This window comes from Falco peregrinus, chromosome 4, assembly GCF_023634155.1.
Source record: "Falco peregrinus isolate bFalPer1 chromosome 4, bFalPer1.pri, whole genome shotgun sequence".
Lineage (NCBI taxonomy): Eukaryota > Metazoa > Chordata > Aves > Falconiformes > Falconidae > Falco > Falco peregrinus.
Window position 1 is genome coordinate 90,073,492 of NC_073724.1, and position 23,375 is coordinate 90,096,866.

At 38.9% G+C, this 23,375-nt stretch overlaps 2 protein-coding genes across 2 annotated transcripts in view; one reads left to right on the forward strand and one right to left on the reverse strand.

Annotated features, from left to right (window-relative positions):
* The window catches only part of GTF2F2 (general transcription factor IIF subunit 2), an 87,585-nt gene that overhangs the window by 25,360 nt on the left and 38,850 nt on the right, over positions 1–23,375 (forward strand). The window contains exon 6 of the mRNA XM_055801791.1: positions 15,572–15,653. Within this exon, the coding sequence (XP_055657766.1) occupies positions 15,572–15,653 (82 nt within the window). The remainder of the gene's footprint in view (positions 1–15,571; positions 15,654–23,375) is intronic.
* Positions 5,331–6,907, reverse strand: KCTD4 (potassium channel tetramerization domain containing 4). Its single transcript, XM_005233773.3, has one exon. The coding sequence runs from the start codon at positions 6,554–6,556 to the stop codon at positions 5,783–5,785; it is 774 nt and encodes a 257-aa protein (XP_005233830.1). The 5' UTR covers positions 6,557–6,907; the 3' UTR covers positions 5,331–5,782.

Sequence of the window (23,375 nt, forward strand, 5' to 3'; positions counted from 1 at the left end):
CTAATTGATTTTGAAACCTTAACATGTTGAACTTGCATGTCATCATGTCCTAACAGTGTTTTAAATGAGTAGCTGCCGTTTACAGCTGTAATTATTGTACCAGCTTTGTGAATGGTTTTGTTTCTGAAATGGCAGAGCAGTATGCTTTTGTGAAGCTTAAAATGAACAATGTAGTGTTAAATGATAATGGCAATGATGTTAAACTGTTATCATTGCAGATAGAAACAGCTTTTTAGGAGACTGTTGCTTTAGCTGTGTGTGGTACTCCTACTACACACATTCTTAGGAGAAGAAATCAACTGTCTAGTTCTACAGGATATTACGCAATTTCTTTCAGAAAGGCAGCTGCACTTTCTTCTTCCAAGTGCTTGCCTATCCACATTCCTCAGGTGTCATCATACATCTCCCTCCTACCTTCCCCAGTGCCTGCTGCACTTCTTGTTTTCTGGCATTTTATTGTGAATTATGATGATTTATAGAGACAATGTTTTGAGACAGTGTTCCCTGTAATATACCTGTAAGTATGTAGGACTTACAGAATGCCTACGTCAAAAACCATAATGTGAATTTTCTAGTCTTAAATTTCTTGGGCCATATCAATTGCTTTTGTTTCAGCCTAGTAAACTATGCAAGCCTGTCTCTTCATATGAAAATACCTTCATGTTTTTAACTAATAGTCATTTTCCTGTCAATCTAAGAATTTCTCCCCTGTGTTGTGGGACAGAAGACAAAATTAGGGTTAGGCAGTAGTTATTTAGCAAAGATAAAATAATTATAGCCTAAGAAAATAATATTTATTTTGTCATAGACCCAAGTTAACTTGCCCCTTTATCCCCAATCCATTAGTCAACAGAATTAGGGCAATGTGACCCTTCTACCCAAATAAATTAATGGTCGAGGCACTGCTGTTATTAAATTGTAATATTTGTTGCCTGCCCTTGTTCTGCTTGTATACTAATGGGGAGAGGAGGAAGATCATTTTCTTAAGCTGTTCTCATCTTATTGAATGGAAACCTTGTAATGCTTTTATGTAAGAGGAGAAAATAATAATGCCACTGATTGCTGCAAATGATGATGTAATTTCCCCCCCTCCCCCCTTTAGGATCTAGAGAAGTATTACCTACTGTAGAAAAGAAATGACCAATTGTCACTTACACAGTTGTAATAGGCACAAATGCAAAAAGACAATTGAAAATAAGACATGACTATTTGAAAATGTCAATAGTGCAATTATGATGCTGTGAAACACTGGTCAGTGGGTGAGCAGGTGATGTAGGTGAAGAGTTGGAGCTGTAATTTGATGTTGCACAGCCTGTGTATTTCACAGCATCAAAGCTACCTCCAGAAGCCACATCTGGCTCTAGAAATCACTGGACAGTAAGTGGCTGGAGACTGAGGAAATACTTCAAGGGAGCATCATATATGTTTGTTCTGGTTTTATATTCTTTCCTGCGCATACCTAACAAAGCCCCAGAACCTGCCTGATGAAAGGGAGGGGTGCGGTGAAAGAAAAATGAAAAGTAGTTGTTTGATGGGAGGAGGTGGGCAACAAGATAAGGGGAAGTTTGTGAGGGTCAAAGGATCAAAAATGGGGATTCTGCCCAGAGATGTGAAGGATCAGGAGGTGGAAACAGTTCACAGTCACCAGGGGATGCTGGGCTAGTCAAACCTTGGTCTGATGTAGTGCAGCCAGTCTTAGATTTTGTCCTATGTGTAAACCAAATAGTTGGTACCCATGCCAGCGCATTGCCAAGTGTGATAAAAGAGCCCTTGGCTTCTCCTCCACCAATGGAAATGCTGGGCATCCAAGTGTGGGTATTTTGGTCTTTTGGGCAGCTATATATATTTTTTTTTCATGAGCAGTCATTCAAGGAATTAATAGAGGCAAGGATATTCTTTTTGTAGTGTATGGGGGGTCAGTCCTGCCTTCAACTCTCTCTGTCCATTCTGCATGGTGGTCCCTTTTCTCACCCAAGAAAACAGGCAGGGAGGGAAGTGGAGCTGACTGAGCCTGGGAGCAGGTTAAGTGCCTCCTTGGGGAAGGGGGAGGACGCTCCTTTGTACACCTACAAGCAATTGACGATCATCAGAGAAATTATGGAAATTGTTGTTCCTCCCTGCTTGTAGGACTGTTCCAGTAAGTTCATTGTAACCCAAGTCTTGATGAGAAAAATAGGAGTAGAAATACTTCACGTGCACATCGTATTCTAAGAAATGTTGTTAGAACAACTGTTAGTACTTCAGACTTAAGAACCTGATTTTGTGGCTTTCTCCTTGTCATAGTAGTATTGAATGTGAAATTTCCAACCTTGGAAGAGAAGACAGAAGTAACTGATCTATAACTGGGTACCTTTTCTGGCACACCCTACAGTGGTGTAGCACAGGTATCCACATAAGTGACTGAACATATGCAAAATATATTTATCTTTAGTATATTTGTGGAGTAAAAACGAAACATTATTCATAGTATGGAGGTTTTATGTGGTCATTTTGTTCATATACCAAAGGAAGACATGCACCCCCGCTGGTTTGTAAAATTATTCAAGTTTCAAACTAGTTTGAAGTGTCTGATTATAACTGATATGGTGTGGTTCCACATAGTTGTGGATTTCTTCAATGTGAACAGGGAAGAGAATAATTTTTTTTACCCTCATCTATCTTCTGTTTCTGCTGTGTCAATCAAACAGCTGAGTGAGGTGCCTTCAATCAGAGATGGCATATTAAAATTTCAAACCCTGACACCTGTGAAAATGTATGGATGCTCATGAAAATGGGAAAAGAAGACAAGATTGAAGTTAGTGTTGCAGCAGGTGACTTTACATGTATACCATAGATGTCAGTATTATTTACACAGAAACATTTTTTTTAAATGCAGTGAACAGTATTTAAGGTAATGAAACACTGAATTTTAAATAAGAAAAATAGAACACCACCAGAATTTATTTTTACTAATGATTAGAGATGTACATTTTCACTTCAAAAAAAAAAAAGAAAAAAAAAAAGAAGAAAAAGAGGTTTCAGGTTCTCTTTCTTTTTCATAGGTTGAGGGAAGTAGGTACTCTGAACCAAAAGCCTGGCAAATAAAAGCCTTCCTGTAAATCTTTTAAGAATAGCTATAGAATATTCTTAGAAGATGTTTCAGATAGTTTGAATTTTACCCACGGTTACCAGCTTGTGAATAGCTTATGTTTTAAAAGTATTTTCTACAATAAATGCAGACCCGTCCAATTCTGTACTGCTTTTTCATGAGGGAAGTCATGCTATGATGAAAAACTAGTACTGCTTTCTGCTATGAAGTGCTAACATTTCCTTGATGTTTGGCATTATAAGAGCCCAACTGAAAAGCAAGCAACCATAATATATTTTGATTAATGTGTAAGTATATTGATTGTTTGAAATCAAAATAGATTTTTGGTATTTTTCTTTTTTATTTTCAACTGCAATGACATTTTAAATCTCAATCAAAGATCAATTACAAGTGAAGGTTATAACCAAAAGTGTTTAAGTGAAAACGGATGATTTGACATCCTAGGAGCAACAGCCTCCTCCAGACTCTGTGCTTATGCAGGCTGTGTATTTGACAGCACTAAGAACAGGCTTCTTTAAAACTTGTAGATCAGTTATGGAGCTTTTTTAGATTGTCTTGTCACTTTTTCTTGCTCATGTAGAGAATTGTGTGTGCATAAAGGGCTTTTCATGTAATTATTCTGTGTGATGGTGTTTCTAGTTCTTGTCCTAGAAGATCAGCAGGATTTTTAGACTTCTTTTAGAGGAGCTTTCACATTTACTTCTCACAGAAGTCTTACAGATTCTTGTATGTACAAGATTAGTGGTTAATGCAGATTTTTTTTTGAAGATACCAATTTGAAAATAACTTGTGGCTAGGGAAAGGAGGGAGGATGACACACAGTGATGTTTTATGTAAAGAACTGTATTTTACTATATGTCTTTTGTTTGTAGGTAGTTAATGCATTTAGATAAACTCAGAGAAGTTTTGGGATACATGAACAGTTCTTCAGCTTGTGTGCCTGAAATGTAGAGTGATCTGATTTTTAAATAATTCAGTTTGAAAAAGTTCCACTTAGAACCACATCTTTTGTGATCTGTAAGCCTGTAACATGGAGACTGGATAGGAAAGTTTGTCATTTCTAGACAGTGGGATCATTCTGACGGAGTATTCTGGAGAGGCTGGATTTCTCCATTTGATAAAATCACACTGGAATATGTTCCAGTCACTGCTACCTGGTCTGGAGATGTAGACTTCCTCTCCCAATTCACCTCTAGCGGGGGACCTAGTTAATACCACCTATTGTATGTTACAAGTGACATAGAATTTTGTGTTGAAGGATAAGTAGAACTTGCATTTACATTCCTGGCCACTACTACTAAGGATGGATTTGTTTCTGAAATGTGCAATAAAACTTCTCAGCCTGTCTTGTGTTAGCTGTTTTCCTTGGTCGTCATTTCCAGTATGGAGTGTATTGCATTTTGTTGACATCCTTAATATTTTTTCCTATACTGATGTTTTGGGGAAGTTGAGAAACTACTTGGTTGTTTTGTCTTTAATAGCATTTTATTTGAATTTTGGGTTCATGTGAACTGTGAATGATGGTTGGGTTCAGTTATGGACAAAGCTTAAACTTGGAGTTAGTGCAGCTTCTTTTTGCCTTATGTGATGATTTTTCAGTCCACCTTTGTGGAGTGGTTAAATTAGAAATGCTTGTGGTTAAATTAGTTACAGTTGTTCCATAGATGCTATTAAAAATTTGTTTAAAATATAAATGGAAAGATTTGATAAATAGTGGATATGAGGAGAAAGAAGGTATTTTTCTATTAAAGTGGTGCATCTTAGGTGCCAGTGGGTGGTGTATTCAAAACTAATAGTACTAGTTGCTTCTGGTAAGCCATTGTGCAAAGCAAGAGCTCTGTTCCTTGCCTGTCCTTACGAGCACAAATTATTAGTAGGAAATAGTGACTTTAGCATTGTGGGATGTCATTGCTAGACACCTGTTGTATGAAACCTTATGTCAAGTATTTTTATTAGCCATTTGACATGTATATATAATTAGAAAATTTAACATTCTGTGCAGATGCAACTAATCTCCCATAATAGAACTAACACCCCCCCACCCCTCCACCCCCTTCCTTATTTTGTTCATTTACATGTTTTGGCAATTATTATTGGTGTAGTAACACAGCTATAAATTTGGTTTTAAGTGAGTTGAGAAATCATTTAACTTTAAAATCAAGTTGGTTAATTCTAAACTCTCTTGCAATCTCAATTTTTGCAAATTCAGTACAATAGATTAGCAGATTAGCATAAATACTAATGAACATTCAAAATCATTTATTCCAGTTAAAATCTGTTCTGAATGTTATAAGCAAAACATATTTTAAGCCTGCTTATGAAAATACTCTCACTGCTGTTCAGAGCAGTTAGGTGTATGCATGTTAGTCATACAAGTACACAAAAATTCAGCTACACTCTCTGGTTGAAAGACTGCATCGAGAAAACATGTATTACAAATAGCATAAAGCATTCAATCTGTGTTTACAATGTTTAGCAGATAATTTTTATTAAATTCAGGCATAAAATTTTCATTCAGCTTAAGTAAGCCAGAGATGGATGTCATTATGAGATTTACATACCATTAGCTCACATCAATTGATTAGCAGCCGAGCTCTGTGGTACAAAGCTAGTTAGATACATTATTTGTGATGCCAGGAGGCTGCAAGTCAAGGAGGTTTACTGGCTGCATGCTCGCTTCCTTTGCCTTTGTGATTACTTGATAAAATGAAGAGCATCACTGTGAACAATTGACCCTTTCGAACAATCCAGACTGGTCAGCAGTCTAAATCCACATTTCAAAGCCATCATTATAGCCTCAAACTTAAGAGTTTCCAGGGTGCAGACAAAGGTGTTGTCCTCCTTCAGTACCAGTCGTGTACCATTTTCAGACTTTATGAAGTACTTGAATTGAATAATATTTGAAGATACTGAAAACTCCTCTGGAAATCCATCCAGCCTGCTTTTGGACACCAGTACAATTCTGGATTTTATTTTTGCAATGAAATCAGGAGCATTACAAAAGATTCTAAGTCCTTGTGAACGGTCGTGGCTGTCAGTTATTTCCAGGAAAGTAGTCTCTCGAGATGCTAGCTGTTCCTTCTCCCACCGTGATTTCACTGCATCCGAGAGTACCTTAAGCTGGAAAAAATCTGCTTCTTGTGCCAAAAGTTGATTTTCTCGAAACCCTTCTGGTAGGAGAAGTTCTCCATTTCGGAGGAAGTTGAGAATGTGTCTGAAAAGGAGTCCATCTCTGTCTATGAAGTAATGACCGTCTGCATCAAACGGGCACATTATTTTTCCATTTATGATTCCTTCCAGAAAAGAGTCTGGATACTTGGTTAGTGTCTGTTTTTGTGTGATGTATAGATAGCCACCAACATTCAGAGTAATCAGAGACGTTCTGTAGTCCTTGTCTTGCTCAGAGCCTTCGGAGTTGCTGTGTTTTTCTTCACATTCCTTTTCTCTTCTGTTTATTTTTCTCTCCATTATCAAAGATAGGACAAAAAGCCAGCTATCTTGCTTTGTTCTTGTCAGCTTGCAAAGAGATTTTTTTTCTTTTCTTTTTTTTTTTTTTTTTTTTTTCCCCAAAAACCACCTTTATTCAGCTCCGGCACGATGTTGGAATGGAAATGCTGCTAGCATTGCTGCGACTGTCAGCTCGGGTTTGCAGTAGGTGGCGTATCAGCTGTGTATGCAGGGAGATATCAGGAATATGACTGTAAAAGAGAATTTGCATTTAACTGTATAAGGGAAGAAGGGTATAACAACTGTTTGTCTCTTTTTTTCCTTTAACTCTTAAGAAGTTTTTGTCATTTTGGGGCTTCTTCACAGAAATGCATACTACTATTTTAAAAGACACCTTATTTTTAATACTTTAAGATATATTTGAAGTATCAGCTGGCCAAATCATGTTTAGTGCTTACAGTGTTAAACAGGTAGCTTCATTTATGTTTCAAGGATTTTAATTTTCACAAAGCATCTTTTCACATTTTTTAGTACTGATTACAGTACCTGATGCATACAGCAGGACAGCAGTGAAAGGAAAGGTGTCCCTGTCTGTACAAGGGGGGTGTCATCTATGGAGTGCATGCACATACATATTCCTCATTTATCAGACACATGCACGGTGGTAAGTTGTTTTCACAGAAGATAACCTGGAAGTGATGTTGAGGACTTGTTGGTCTGTTTTAAGTTTGTGAGATGAAAGCTTCCATTTGCAGTCAATGGGAGTATCCGCGCCAACGTAAGAACCACAGCCTGATTAGGTCTTGCTTTTTGCCTTTCTCTGTGCCATAAATAAAAATCGTTTTGGAGAGGGGATTTACTATTTATACTGGTGATGTTTTTTAAGTCTCCAAGGCTATCTAGCATCAGTTTGTTCTTTCTCGATAGAAGTAAATCAGCTGCCCTGTGGAACAAAGGGTTAGTGTGCCTACAGATAGCTTTGAACATCACATAACATTATAGCTTAGCAACACTTGGGTATGGGGAGGGGGAAACATCAGCAGAGCACACTTGAATCAAATGGCTGTCTTCTCTCCATGAATCTGTGCTTTAAGGCTCTCTCTCGGTTGCCTCTTAGAAAAAGGTTTCCCCTTTAAACATTTTCAGCCTGGAGCAGGAAAGGGAAAGCTCTTCACACATCTCTGTGTGTTTCCTTGAGAAGCGGTGGGAGCTGCAGCATGCATTCCCCAGCACGGGCGGGAGCAGGCACTTACCTTGGGCTGGACCTGGGGAGGAGGTCCCATCTTTTTCAAGATATATTTTTCACTTTACAGGTAGATGTCTCCTGCTTTGCCTGGTTAGCAGTGAAAAGTCAGATTATTCTTCTGCTCTATTTCTAAATATTTTATTTCTACTGCTTTCACTGTCTCTAAGGCTGTTTATCGATACTGTAGAGTCATCACTGTAATATTAATTAAAACTGAATCTAGTAGAAATAAATGCACTTCTTTTTACTTACTATTCTCCTTGCCACAGTATCCCTAGCACTGACAACCTGAATTTTTCTGCTCCTATATGTGATACATTAAGCAGATATTATTCATTAGATTTGATTTATCAGGAATTAGTCATGGGTTTAGTTTTAACTCTTTGATGCCATTGATATGTTTAGTATAACTTCAGTCAAAGAGATTTCAATGAGTTTCTAATTTTTACACATTTGGGCTTTTTTCAGAATTAACTCCTTTGACAATTATTGGGTGAATAATTGAGAAAATAAGAGCCAATTAGTTTCAAGTATGATATTTTATTTTTTTTTGCCATTACAGGAGACACCATTCAAATTAATTTTATTGTTGACTGATGGGAAACTCAGTTAATGTGCTTAAACTCTGCATAGCTACAATGTTGAACGGTCTTAGTGGCTGTTAGACCCTAAGGGAATGATTTCTGTGGTTCAGTCATGTTATACAGGGATCTTGAAATACTTTGAAGGTGAATTAGGAATGTCCTAGCAGTAGTAAGCAGGGATTTCCAAGGAGAGCTGGGATTTGTAAAAGATACGTAATTTTTTGTGGCCAACTAAGCTGTCTACATTTTAAGTGACAGCAGTTACAGAACAGTATCTGCTCACTTAGTTTTTCATGCTCATCATCTTCTCAACATTCTAACACTTGCAGTTGAAGTTTTCCACTTTTGTGAACGAGTAAGTATTCTTTGAAAGATCATGCAAAATCATTTTAGTGGTTTGTATGATAAAATATTCAGGATTGATTTGATGTGGAAAATGTACTCTGTGGAGATCATGAATATTTACATTTAAACCTTTGAGACTTGAGAAGTGTAGGGCTGCTGTAAAATTTTCATCACCACAAACCCATGCAACTTTACTTCACTGCAACTGACAGTCATGTGTAACACAAAATTAAAGCCTGGCATATCTTTGTGAAAATTTTCCATTTTCTGTGCCATACTACAAGACTACTTTTCCAAAGAGCCCTTGTTCTTCCTGTGTACTTGGTGATGCATATGGTATTGCAGTGCATGTAGTTTCAGTGCAGTGGTTTCCTATAGCTCATGTTTTTCTGAAGGTGTAGCTATGCCTAGAGGAACTGGATTTTCTTTTATCTGTCCCTTTGTCCATGCACTGGAAGATCATCGAAACGTTCGTTTTGGTAAAAGCATGCAAGTGTTTTTTGCAATCTAGTTGGAGACTTTGACCATTCTTGTGCTCCAAGAGTCTTTGTGTTGTGCACCAGTGATAGCTGAGATGTACCCACTGCATCCTGGGTCTTCTGGCTTCCCACTTGCGTTGAGACAGAGCAACCTGCTGCTGCGTGCTCTCCCATGCTGGCTCTAACCAGCTGAAGTATCCTGCCTGCCAGTGTCTGTAGCTAGCAATCCTGAAGTGACTGCTGCTTTACAAATTGTTAGTGTCACCTGTATGCTGGGATTGGCCATTCAAGTAAGGAATAACAGTGGAATCCAGCAACTGAAAGGATGTTGTTTTGGTTCCAGATTAAGTCAAAATATACTACATGCTCTTGCACACAAGAGAGTGGTGGTAGTAGTAGGACCCCATTTCCAAGTTAGTCACCCTTAAGGCAGCAGCAGGAGGGCAATCCACAGAGCTTTTCAGTTTCTTCTTGGTCAGACAAGCTGTCCTGGAGACTGAAAACGCAGTGCTGGTGTCTGTCAGCTACACAGGAGAACAAATCCAAGGAGGAAGGGGATAAGCATCTGCTCCTCATTCTGTCCTACATGTTTCCTTCTGGAAAATAACTTTACTCCTCAACTTTCACACTTCTCCTGAACCTCCTGGTCTGGAAGCTTGAGCACACTAAACTAGAGCACACCACAGGAAAGTTCGTGCTTTACCAATGGTTCAGCTTACTCGCATGTCCAAACAGCATCAGCTTCACTGAGAGTCTACCATCAGTAAAAATGACTGGAGTTACAGAAAACAGCTACTTTTATTTATTACAGTACAAAAGGATAGGAGGAAAAATCTCAACTATAAGAGGTAGAGAATTTTTGAAGTGTATTAGGAAGCCATGCTAATGAAATCTGTTTGGGTTATTGAGGCAATTTAGTAGTTATTTAATGTTGTGATACAGAAGATTGGCCAGGTTGTTGAACAATTAAACCATTCAATAGCTACTGTCTCACAGTGTTGGTAGCATGGATATTCTCATTTCAATAATAACTCCAGGACATTGATTAACAGCTATTGAAGACAAGCTCTACACTCTAATTAAAATAGAAGATTTTCAAATCAGCAAGTCTGAACAATTTGCATTGAGGACTTTTAAAAGAGCTGTCTGAGAAACTCAACAGTTGCTGTTGATATTTTAAATAATTTTTCAGCACTGCAGTTCTACAAAACTGAAAAAGAAAATGCGGTGCCAGTATTTGAAAGGTGAATTGGATGGCCCAGGTATTTAAAAACAAAAAGGGACTGTACAAAACCCAGTAAAACATCTGATTTGGAAGTCAAGCAGTTAAAAATTAAGGGAGAGTAATCTGATATTAATCAATGTGGGTGGAGGGAAAATGGATTGTGCCAAAAGGTTTCCCCTTTTTTTTTTGATTACAATTTGTTCAGCAAAGCAGGTGATGCTTTTTTCTATTAAATCTTCCAATATGTCTCATTTGTCATTTTGAATTATAGTATATACTGTATTAGTTTCCCTTTCATTTAACTATACAAAAATTATCTGCAGGCTTCAAGCTGGCAAAATGTTAAGCAGAGAGCTATCACTAAAATGTTGCTGTGGTTTGGTTCTTGGTCCTATTTATTTTTAGTCAGTGATCAAGAAGGGGGTAGTTACTGATGAAGTCTGGAGATGATACAGACTGAGAACGTAATCAATAAGGAGATACATTGCTGATGCAGAACCATTTAGATAGATGGTTAGGTTAACATTTTAACGTGACCAAATATGAAGTTTATATGCCCAGGAATACGCTCTAGACAGGGCTTGCAGTACATATGTTTGCAGGAGGATTAGGGCAGCTCTGTCCTACGTATAATGAAACGCTATTGGCAACTAAACGTGAGGTCATCATTGTGTGCAGTGGGCAGTAAAACAAATGTATGTATCTTTGGTTACCTAAGTAAGGGAGTGCCAAGTGAAGACCAGGTGATACTATTCTCTAGCTGTGCAGCTACCAGGGAAGGGTGGCCTGAAAAGGGGACCAGTCTTGAGGCTGCCCTTTGAATGGAAGAGAGGTGCCACAGAACGCCTCTCATCTGGAAGAGCAGAGCTGAGGTCTGGTATAGGACGAGGGGGCCGCCTCTTGTCCAGCCATCACGTGCAGTAGCCTGGGAAGCTGTACAGCAGTATCAGTGGGTAGCGGGAACTACCAGGGCTTCTGACTTGGATGCTGGGAAGCAACAGCCCAACTTCTGCCTGCTGAGGAGCTGGAGGCATGCATGCCCATAGCCTGTCCTTACTGCACTTTCTTCCACTTTTTCTGCTGCCTGGGGATTGTGCATTCTGAGGCAGGTCTTCATCTCCTACTTCCCTGGCACTGCTCACAAAGAGCAGGAGCTGGTAAACTCTAGATCCTATCCTATGTGCTGTCAAGTCTGGCTGTGAGAGACAGTGTCTTGGGAGAGATGTTCATGAACTGAACTTTCTTAGGCCAATAAGAATGATTAAGAAGCTGAAAAATAGGCCTAATGGAAGATTCAAGAAAACATGATTTATTTTTATTAGGCTTGATCAATGTGGAGAGTACATAAGTGCTTGGATGGGAGAAATACTTTCATAGCAGGCTCTTCAACTTAGCAGTCAATGGTTTAACAAGATCCAGCGGCTGGAAATTGGAGCTGGGTGCAGTCAGACTAGAAAACTAATACATTAAAAATCTCCAAGCCTGTCCATTTTTCTCTCTCTCTGTCTCTCTCTCAAAACCCAAAACTAAAAACCACCCAATCAAAAAAACACCCCCTATCAGACCATCTTCTACACAATGCCAGTGAATTTCTCCTCAGTGAATTTATTAAGATTGCCTTAAGCATTTTAACCACATTCTGTTCATTTGATGATGATTGTTAGCAGGATTTGAAGCTGGAGTCAGTGTCTCCACAGCGTGTCTCCCTGTCATCTCATTGGAAGAGCCAACAGTTGAAATTCCTTTATGAATTGGCACCGGGGCATTCAGGCAGGGAGATCAGGGTGAGCACACATTTGGCAGCTAATGATGAAGCTATAGGTTATGTAGACCAGCCTGTCCAGAGCTGCACTCGCAGTGTGCTTGTACCTGCCACTCCACATAGGGCAACGGAGAGTGTAAGGTGCTTGGCAAAATGTCTGTTTTCCCTTCTGATCACTGGTCTTAGCTAGTCTTCCAGACCTATTCATTTATCTTGTACTACTGCTTTATTTTGAGTAGGTATTTTTAACAGGGAATTGGTACTTCCATGCCTTAGTGATTTGGCTTCTAGCTGATGTGACTATGGAAATAACAAGGCAGACATGTGGCGCTTTGGGTGTCTTTTTATTGCAGCTCTGGTCCTGCAGTGAGTGAAGACGGACCCAAGTCTTGGAACTTGAGTTTGGTGAATGGGGGCTAATTAGGCTGAGAAGGGAGCAGAAACCGTGTTCCCCCACTACAGTCTTGTATCCAGAGGTTTGCATGCATCTTTGCATATTTATCCTGCTAGATTCTCTGGATGTGTTAAAATCCCCAAGAGGATCCAGGGGAAGTGGGACATAAACCTTGGCTTTTGGACAGTGGATGAGCTTTGACAGCAGCCTAGCTTAGCTGCAAGACTGCATGCAGCCATGTACTGTAAAGTGACTGGAACTAAAAAAAGCTAAATCTGATCAATGGTAATTAAAAGAGGGCATTAGCCAAGACATCAGAGATAAGATATTACTAAGGATAAGCATGTTTAATTTGCAGGTTCATTTCCTAAATAGTTGGTGTGTGGGAGCTATCTGGTTCGCTGATCCTGATTCTTTAAACAAGAATAGTTTGAAAATTGTGCCAGGTGCAGAGAGGTTGATAGCAGCATGTGTGGTGTTCGGGAAGTTGGGCTGGATGGCTCAGATGAGTGTAGGCTAGTTAGCCTTGAACCTGAACCATAGAAACTAATGGAAAAACTGTCATGGAGTTAAAAAGGTAGAAAAGATCAGAAATATAATGAATGCTAGCAAATGTGGCTTTATGGAAAGGTTTATCTGGTCAAACAAACCTAATTTTGTTTATTTCGGAGATTACAAGTTTAAAGTAACAGCGTGTTTGCAGCCTGCTTAGCATTTCGTATTGCACATAATTTAGAATCTTGTGATGTTCTGATTTATGTCTAAAAAAAAAAATAATAGCAAGCACAGAACAAGATTAAAAACTGGCTGGCAGTTATCAGAAGGTAAGTATCAGTAGGAAGCCACTCGGGCTGGAGTTTGAAGGGCTTCCTCAAGGATTAGCAAGAGGGACAGTAGTAAGTGAGAATCAGTGCTTATAAAATGTGTCATGATTGACACGAATGCTGGTCAGATAGTGAATAACTATGACAGGACTGTCATGGTGTGACTGAGATCACTCAATTCACAGAATCTGGTTAAAGACAATGCATTTTAATCAAGACAAAGGCAATTATACACTTAGGAACAGGGAATGCAGAGTGCGCAGGTAAAATGTGAGGCTTAGAAAAGACTCAGAATAAATGTATTGGTGATATAATAGCCAGTGAGCTCCATCAACCCACAGAGCTTGATTTTTAGAGACAAATTGATCTTAACCCATTTTTAGCTGTCTAAACATGAAGAACAGTCATGGGACAGACACACATACACCCCACAAAAAAAACCCAACCCAAAACTCAAAAAACCCCACCAGCACAGGGCCATCATTGAATCCTAAAAGAGATGGGACCAATTTTCTTCTGAAAGTCTCCCTTCCTCCCTCTCTCAGCTGAATTCAGAGATTCTGCTGAATAACCTTGAGATGGCTGAAGTGAGGTGAGAGAAATTCCAGCTCCTGTATCTGTTATCTAACCTCCATACATGGTTTTGGTAAGGCCAGTACAATAGTATTAATTACATCTGTTTTCTGGTCTCCATATTCTTAGAATGTCATTGCAAGATTGAACAAGGTGTAGCTAAGAGACCCAAGACTGATTTAAGTGTGGTGTAAATGCCTTGTGGGGACATAATTCATGAGCATGAATTACTTCACTTATTGAAAATACGATTGATAAGTGACTTGATTACAATGTGTAAGTACTTGGAGGAAACATGAGGTACTAAAAGGCCCTTTAGCATAGTATAGAAAGTCATAAGAAGAATCAACTGCTAGAAGCTGAAGCCAAATTCATATTAGAAATTCAGCAGCAATATTAGAGTCGCTGTAGCCACACGTAAGTTACTGGGTTTTATACAGAAGAAAGAAGGTAAAATTTATCTGTTGGTGATACACAGGAGGTCAGACAAATTTGCCAGGTTGTCTCTCTTGACCATAAACCTTAGGACTCTGTAAAACCAGAAGTGGTTTAATCAAGTTTTCTTTGTTTCATTCAGAACTACTGAGAAAAGTATGGCATTCTAATTCCTTTCAAGGATTTAGTTTCAATCAAACCAAGAAATTTTAGATTAAATAATTTCAAAATACATGGTGTCGAAGTAATCACTCTCTGCATTATTCAGGGAGAGCAGACTTAGATTTCCAGATTTAGTAATATTTCATAGTAATCACACCCCCCATGCACATATTATGTACTAGAGCATTGTAGTAGAGAAGCAGGTGTTTGCCCACCGTTGCTTCTCTCTTCCTTCCTACATCAAGTTGCTTTTAATTTTTAGGCTTTTCCACCTTTACGGAGCAGGCTGGTATTATCGTACTGCTCTGGTAGTTGTTGCTTTAGGCAAAAAGGTGTTCACGTTGTAATACAAAGTGACTGTGTTAGAGGTGAATGTAACAGAGAGCAGTATTAACTATAAACTTAGTATGTGATCTCCTAGATTACTAACCACAAGTTTTTATCTCTTTTCCCCAAGTGTCAGCGTGAGTAGTATTATTACTTTATTTCATCGTGCTTCTTTAGTGAACCCTTTCTTTATTGTAGTAAGATGAAAATGGGTTACTCTTTTTCTGGGGGTAGGGATATAATTAGCTCTCATTTTGTCTTCCACTAATTTTGGATACTTTGATGATCAGGTTCTCTGTAGATTATTTTTTTTTTCATGGTCACTGACTGTATTCAATGCCTCTTTCCAGAAAATGGTTCTTAGATAACCTGAGTGCAACAATCTAGAGAAAGGAGGACTGCACAGTTACCATCTCTTATTTAAAATTTGGTCCTTGTGATTCATTCTTAATATGTAAAACATCTGATGGCAAAATAAAGAAGTCTAGGTGATAGCAGCTGTGCAACTATGTTTTTCCTGCTTATTTTTTCGGTGTCTAAATAGCAGAGATTTTAGAACTTGAGAACTTAAATTACATTATGTTTACTAAACGCTTTGTTAGTGAAAAATAATTCAAATGTTGACCATGTTGGTGAATCTTATTTTAATGTCCAGCTTTGCTTTGCTTTTTTCATTGTAGATAAACTTTCCTTGGAAGGAATAGTGGTGCAACGTGCTGAATGCAGACCTGCAGCTAGCGAAAATTATATGAAACTGAAAAGGTAGGAGTGCTCTATTACAAATGGATATGTGATACTGACTTTGATGCTTTTATTATTGCCTTACTAGGGATGGACTACTTCAGTTACCATGATCTCGTGCAGGATTTATACAGGATCAGAACTGTTCTTGCTTTTAGGGTGGATTTACTGTAGGGAGGGAATGAAGGCTGCAGGGCTTACACCTCCCTCTGCTATTGTCTGGTGGGATGGCATAGACTTCTGTGTTCCATCATGTGCAGAGCTCTTACTAGAGCACACATTCGGCCTCTTCATACTTAAATGTATGAATGTATGGCTATATTAAAATGTAACTGAGGCTGAATTTTCTGAGGACTTAAAGGTTTACATTGGTCTGGTCAGGACACGCTTCTGGAGTATTGGTTTCTATGTGGATGGTCCACATATTTAATTCCACTTAATACTGTGCCATGCTAGATGAAAAGCATCTCTGAAAAGATAACTTAAAATGTCCAAACTGGGAAGGGGTTCAGGGAGAAGTGCTAGACCTAAACTGGTGTGCTTGCTGGGAAAGTCAATGACTGAAAATGTCAGAAGTGGTATGGAAGCAGCATGGCATACATTTAACAGGATCATTTCGTGACTTTATAAAACCTCATAATTTGTTGCATCTAGAATTTACCCTGTGATTTCATATATCGTATGGATAATTAACTTGATGATGTTCAGTAGCAATAAATCAGATTTGAAATTGAATTGTGTATTACATTAAATGCACATTTGTATATTTTAAGCATGTAGGTTTTAATTAAATCCCCCTTTTGTATTGTAAGTTTGTTGTAAATAGAGAGGTGCAAAGCAGGAAATTTCAGGAAGAGAATTGTCTGTGACTAGTTGTACAATCATCAAAAGAAATGCAGAAAAGGCGAAGTGATGTTTTCCCCCAATTCCTGATCTGCTTTCTGTGTATCATATACTACATTTACAGTATCTTATGCTTTATTAACCTTTTCATCTAAACCGCTCCAGTATTTCCTTAATGTTTTCATTAAAATCTGAGAGTTTATGTTCTGGCTGTTGGCAAATTGATACTGTAAGTTTGCTGCTGTACAGTGAACTGCTTCATTTCAGACTGAGTGCTGTGATTGCTATCATGATTTTTGTCATCAGTGTGAAATGGAGTATGAAGCAAATGCAATGTTACTAGAAAAGGATTCATTTCTAGCAACTTAAAATATATACAAATATAGTCTGTGAGATGTATTTGCTTTCTAATTGTTTTAATCACAGGTTGCCTGATCCAAGTGCTTTTTCACATTTTCTATTAGTTGATCAGATAAGCTTCTTCTGGTAAGGCAACAGCAGGAGACCAAAACAAAACTGATAGCTTTAATGACATACTACCCAAACTTTGAATTTTTCAGCATTCTACTTTGTTGCACATGGATGCACGCAGCCCTCTGGTCTTTGATTTTGCCATGTTCAACTCCTATAGGAGCAACAAAGATACAAACACAAAGGCAGGTTTTTTGTTTGGAAGCCCTGGCAGCTGAAAACTGATAGTAGCATTGTTTTTTCTTTCCTGTCGAAAAATTGTCAGGTTGTGTATGCCTAGTTTCTAACTTCCCATGTTGAAGGTTTTTTGCTTTTTACTGAAGAGTTAAAAAAAAAAATCTTATCTGGTGGGAACTGACATGAGATTTAGCAGATCTAGCAGTCAAAGCCTCAGAAGAAATTGGTTTATGTCCAAACATCATCTCTCATATTTGAGTAGTAGGATCTACTGTTTCTCTTCATTCCCTTTACTCTCTCCTACCCTCAACATGCTACAGTCTGTATTTGTGCTTTAAAAAGGTAACAGCATTGAAGATAAACCACATAAATTATACAATTATGTTATATTACACCATTTTTATTCACTTTTCTATTTACTGTTGTGCTCTACATGAGAGAGACTCTCCAAAGGTGGAATTGATAATGTTGATAAAACAGCAAGTCTGTTGTGTAGGCTTTCAAAGCTACAATAGTAAGTTGAGTTGGGGAGGAAATAAAATTAAAAGATAAATGCAGTTGCTTCAGATTTTTAAGATCTAGAAAATGAAATTAAGCTGCACACTCCAATAACTGTGATAATTCGTTTTCTTGAGAGCTGGCAGTGACCAAATGGGATTATATACAACCCTGGTATTAAATGCAGGTATGGATCCCATCTATTATATAATCTGTATCTGGGTCAACGAAATTGGCCGATGGGTATGTGGCATGGCGTGGCATTTGATTTCCATGCTGCTTTGTGGAGTTTCAGTGAGAGGACAGGGTGGTGGTCTTGTGATGGCGCTGCCAGGAGTTAGGTGGGAGATGTGTGTGACGTGTAAGTTTAAGGACGGGTAATGAAAGCACATATTTTGGTGACACATATGGGTGAAAGCGTTACCAAGTGTAGCAGATGGGAGGGGTTTTTCCCAGGGAGCAGCTTTTGAATTGATTACAGGAAAAGTGTAGATGCCTGATGTTCAGAGCACTTTGCATACAAGGTACAAATGTGTGTCTAGGGATGACTAGTCAGAAAGGTAAATCAAAGGTTGTGTGACCGTCACTTGGTATTTTCCATTTTGCAAGTTTTGTTGTTGGGAGATTTGCTTATTTTTTTCCATTTTCCTTAATTTCAAGTTCTAGAAGGGGGGCAAATACCATGACACGTCAGCTATCCTGTACTAGTAAAGCTGCATGCTATTGAATTTCCTGAAAGTTTTTTTTTAACAATGTATTTGTTCATTGTAACACCTTAATGATACATTTGCAATTACTGCTGCTGATACTGTTGCTGCTAGCTGGAAAATAATATGTGGTTTCCACGCTCCTGTCCTAATTTCTGTGTTGTGGGAGTGGATCTCATGGTCCCACTTAAAAATATTTGGACTGTGTAGTGGAAAAAGTAGGCAGACTGTTCCCAACTGTGGATGGTGTTACTGTGTGGCGGTCACAGAGAATACTGTCCGTATGCTACTCTTTCTGCTTGATACTTCCTCTCTTGCCCCGTCAAGCCTGTTGGATGAAGGAAAATTGTGGCATGTGAACTGTTGTAGCAGAGAGTGTGTATCACCGGTGGGCTTACATGCATCATGGCTCACTGTACAGCACACATTGTGTTTGCACAGTCTTGTGCCCCCACCATCCATGTCTGCTTCAGGCAGGCTCCACATCCACCCCAGCCAGTCCCACCCGAACTAAACTGTTTTCTTCATCTTACTGTAGTCAGCTTTCCACCATGAGGAGGCATTATCTGTCCCTTAATTTTATCTTTTCTGAGGGTTAAGAAATTTTTGTTTCCATTATCTTTGTTCTGTGATCCCGGTGTTTAACCACCTTGGAGTTAATGACTCCCCAAAGAGAGAGGTCCTCCAAGAGGCTTGTCTGCACTGGGAAGGACAAGGTACAGGGAGAGAGAAGATTCCCAAACATTTAGGATCCCCCCCGGCTCCAGATGACTTGAGAAGAGATGAGAATAAGATTTTGATACTCCTAAGGGGGTTTTGCTGTGCACAGAAGAGGCAAAATGGGGGACTGGCATGCACCCCATCTCAGATTCTCTTTGCCAAATTACCTGTTTCTGTCCTTGCACTGCTCCTCACATCTGTTGTGTTCATCCCTCTGACCACAACCAATGCTCCTTTTCTGCAATTCTTTCTCAGTCCCCCTTTCCCATTTCTGTTTACTTCTGTTTCTTCATTTCCTCACAGAAAGAATTTTGTTTTCAAAAATAATTTGAACACATCACTATCATATACACTCAAACTATGTTTCAGTTTGAGGAAGAGGTAAGGAAGAAAAACCGCCTCTGTGAGTGACTTCTGCAAAAGCCTGATTCAAACTGGCATTGTCAAGTTGAGTATCTACAAGGTCTCCAGGACTGCTCAGGTCCTTTGCAGTGGGGTGACTGGGCACCAGTTTTTGGGGGAGCTTTTGAAGGCACATGCAAAGTGCAATTCAAGCAGTTGTTAAATGCAGTGTTTGATAGCGCTTCCCCAGCAGTAGTGGATGACAGGCAAAAGCTGGGATAAAATCAGAGCCCTTGTTTCATTCTAAATTGTGCCATTGAAATGCTGGTCGCCTTTCAAAATGGATTTTGATTCAACTAATACATAATCTGAATCATTGTATACATAATACATAGTTATAATAGATACTATTATGTATTATCTGAACTCACCCGAATTGTACATGAAATACTTTTTTTTAAAAAAAAGGACTCCCAGTATTACAGAAAGCCTGGTGGAAGAGCTTATATTTTAACACTTCAGTGAGGCTGGTAATGCCTATTATTCTCTTAAGTAACTTCAAATACATCTTGAAGTATCATTAGTGAAAATGGTAATTGCCAACATGGCAGCTTGTAACAAGGCTGCAAGAATTTTGTTTATCTTCTTGCTTTTTCTTTTAAGAGTTTTCTACAGACAGTGCGATGAAAGTCCATGGAAAAAGTTACAGAAAAAAACCAGGTGTGATAGGCTTCTAGGAGAAACGGGTTGGAAAATGTTCTAGAATAACTAATGACCTTCCATGTTTGAAAAGTCACATTTCTTTACAACCATATTACGGAGGCCACTGGAAGTCCTGACACTTTGTGGTCTAGCCAAGGAGCTGAAATTTAATCAGTACAGATGAGTTGCTCATCTTCTCTAAAACACTGTGAGAGCATTGTCTGACTGACAGTTCAGTATATTGCTGAAAATGAGCATTATGCCAGCTCTTTTTCCCCAAATACCCCCTACCACCAAAAGAGTATTAATAATTTGACCGGCATGCCACTTTGTATATATTCTTGTAGATATGCTTAGTTGGCTATGAATTCCCTTTCGAAATAGATATGTATGAATACGTTTATGCATTTTGCACAAAAACTGATACGCTGCATAAATGCTGTTCAGTTTGTTTGAAGTGGGAGGCCGTTGTTACGCAAAACTGATATCTCGTCTGCCTGCCGGTCAATGCAACCTCGATTTTTCAATACCAAAGTTCAATTTCTTTGTCTTGAAGTAAGATTCAGCATTATACAAAAAGACGTTCCCTAGGATGTTTTGAGTAATTTATCATTAAGTACAAAAAATAGGAGATTTTTTCCATGTGCTAATATATTTCCAATCCCAATTTTTCCTGGAGAATAATGTGCTGACTTTCCATTCTCCTTTTGTTTTACCTTAAAATGGCTTTGTTACAAAGTGGCATGAAGTTTGCCTTCTTTCCATCTTTTAAATGTCATAATTACCAGGTGATGGGCACAGAATCACAGAATGGTTGAGGTGGGAAGGGACCTCTGGAGGTCATCTGGTCCAGCCCCTACGCTCAAGCAGAGCCACTTAGAGCCAGTTGCCCTAGAGTGTGTCCAGACACTCCTGCATCTCTCTGGAATTGAAATCATGTTATAAAATGCTGCTGGGAAGCTCTTGTGTTTCTTAGTAGTGGGTATACTGAATGTGTTCAGTACCTTTTAAAAAGGCACATTGTTGAGAGGAGCCTAGCCTGAAGGTCATTTTCAGAAAGAAGAAAGATGCTTAGAGAGGCATATTTAAGAGGAGTTTATGGCAAATATTGCATGGATTTTTCCTTGTGCTCTGGGGAAGGAAATCAATAGTCGTAAACAGAGAGTTCTCATTGTCTTCTTTCTATGACACATAGTTCATAAAACAGTATTCGTCTTCTGCTGGTTACATTACTGCTTTTCCCTTGCCATCAGAAGCATTGCATTTAAGAACGTATCTAGTTTGCCTTTGTGGTAATTAGCCAAAAAGCATCCTTTCTTTTTTTTATCTGCTGAAGGGGTGAGGCTAAAAACAGTTCCCCTGGAATATGTCCAGGCTTCAGTTGCAGCCAGTTTCTTCAGGCTGAAAAAAGCCTCATTCAGTACCAGTGCTCAGCACCAGAAGTTCTGGGTGCTTGTATTTCCAGTAAACCTAAATATCAGTGGTACAGATTCCTCCTTTTGAAACCAAAGTCTTTGGTGTCGTACAGTGCTGAAGGTCTTTTTAGCTTACTGTTACCAGGGCTACAATAATTACAAAGGTGTCTCTGCTGCTAAGATGCTTTCCAGATTTTAATGAGCAACTTGTTTAGTACTTAGGGACATCCTTCCTGTTCCCAGGGCAGCACCAATTCGTTCTTTTTGTCTTCTTTTCCATCTGTGGTATGAAAGTCACACTATAATGGGTGAAAATCTCTGAAAGACATTGCAGTTTTAACTACCATGGCTTATCCTGTGTTATTAGATGTACTAACCTGTTCTTTTCTTTTGCCGTCATGCCTGACCCTGTCAGGAAAGATGGGATGATAGCTGGTATAAAAAAGGCCCATTCTGCATTGGTGTCAGCATTTGGATGTAAATCTTCGTTTTCTGTATTGCAGAGCAGAGCTCACTGAAGCTCATGGATCTCTTCCTAGTCGCCATGCCAGATGCTATAGTCATCCTGAGTACTGCCGGTGTTCTGGGTTCTGCAAAACTGATTTGGCAACTAACAGGCTGACGAGCTCGAATTTACACAATATGTAGAATGTCATCACCACAGCATATCTTCTATTTATAAGCAACTTTGTTCACATACTTCCTGATGATATTTGCAGTTTGTGAGAGATCAGTGAACTAGTATGATCCAACGGTTACCCTGCTGCCAAGGAGCTCCAAAAATTGTATGATATCACAAAGTACTAGAAGTTATCCTGGTGCAAAATCAAAGGTTGGAATTGCCAAGTGGCAAGCTTTGTTGCTGACGTGTTGATTTCCTGGCTTATTAAAATATTCCTGAAATTTATGGAAATGCAGGAAGGCACTAAAAAAATAGCCTGAAGGGTGACTGGTACGTATGTGTCCATCCAAATTGCACTTGTTACTTGGGATGTTGCCAAGTTCAAACAAGTTCAAAGATGACAAACCATCCATCCTCTATTTCTGGTTCTTTTTTGAGGGAATGTCTGTCTGTAGGGCTCCAATGCTTCTCAAAGTGGGGTTCCCTGCAATCAGTGGGTGATGTATTTCCCAAAGACACAGCAAAATTCCAGTGGGAGCTTAACTCCCACAGGGAGAGCTACACCACAAGGGAAGCAGAGGTATCTCCTGTGCTCCTCAAAGGCTTTGTGGGTAGAAAAGATGCCAGCCTTGGAAATTAATCACAGCATTATATTTTATGGGAGAATCTTTCATTCTCTGAATTCCTCAGATATTCATACAACATACTAAAAGCACTGCAACTATCACTTAGTTTCAGGCACAATCCAGAAATGTTTTCCAAAAGAGGGGACTTTGTGCAGCCACCTGCCAGTGCTTGAGTCTGGGACATTTTTAAAATGGCTTGGGAGTTGAATTCAAATGAACACCATGAAATGAAAAAGAAGAGTGAGTTACTTTTTGGAGGGGTTTGGTGTTTGTTTTTTTTAAAGAGAGAGGTACAATGTAAAATCATTTGAATTTCAGTCATTCAGCGTACTTAAACTCACTTTTTTTCTCCTTTAATTATCTGGATGGAGAAAATGAGACTGCCAGTATCAGAGGCCAACAAATTGTACTTAAGTTGCAAATACAGGGAAGGAACTTTAAAATCCTAGGGGTTTTATTTACCTTCCAAATCAAGCGCAAATAATTTTCGATAATATTTTTAACAAAAGCTCTTCTACAGAATGTTACTTTCCACAGCCTGAAAGATGCAGAAATGTATACAAAGGACCAGTACGTAAAATATTTCTTATGTACATTCATGTGCATGCACAAATTCAACA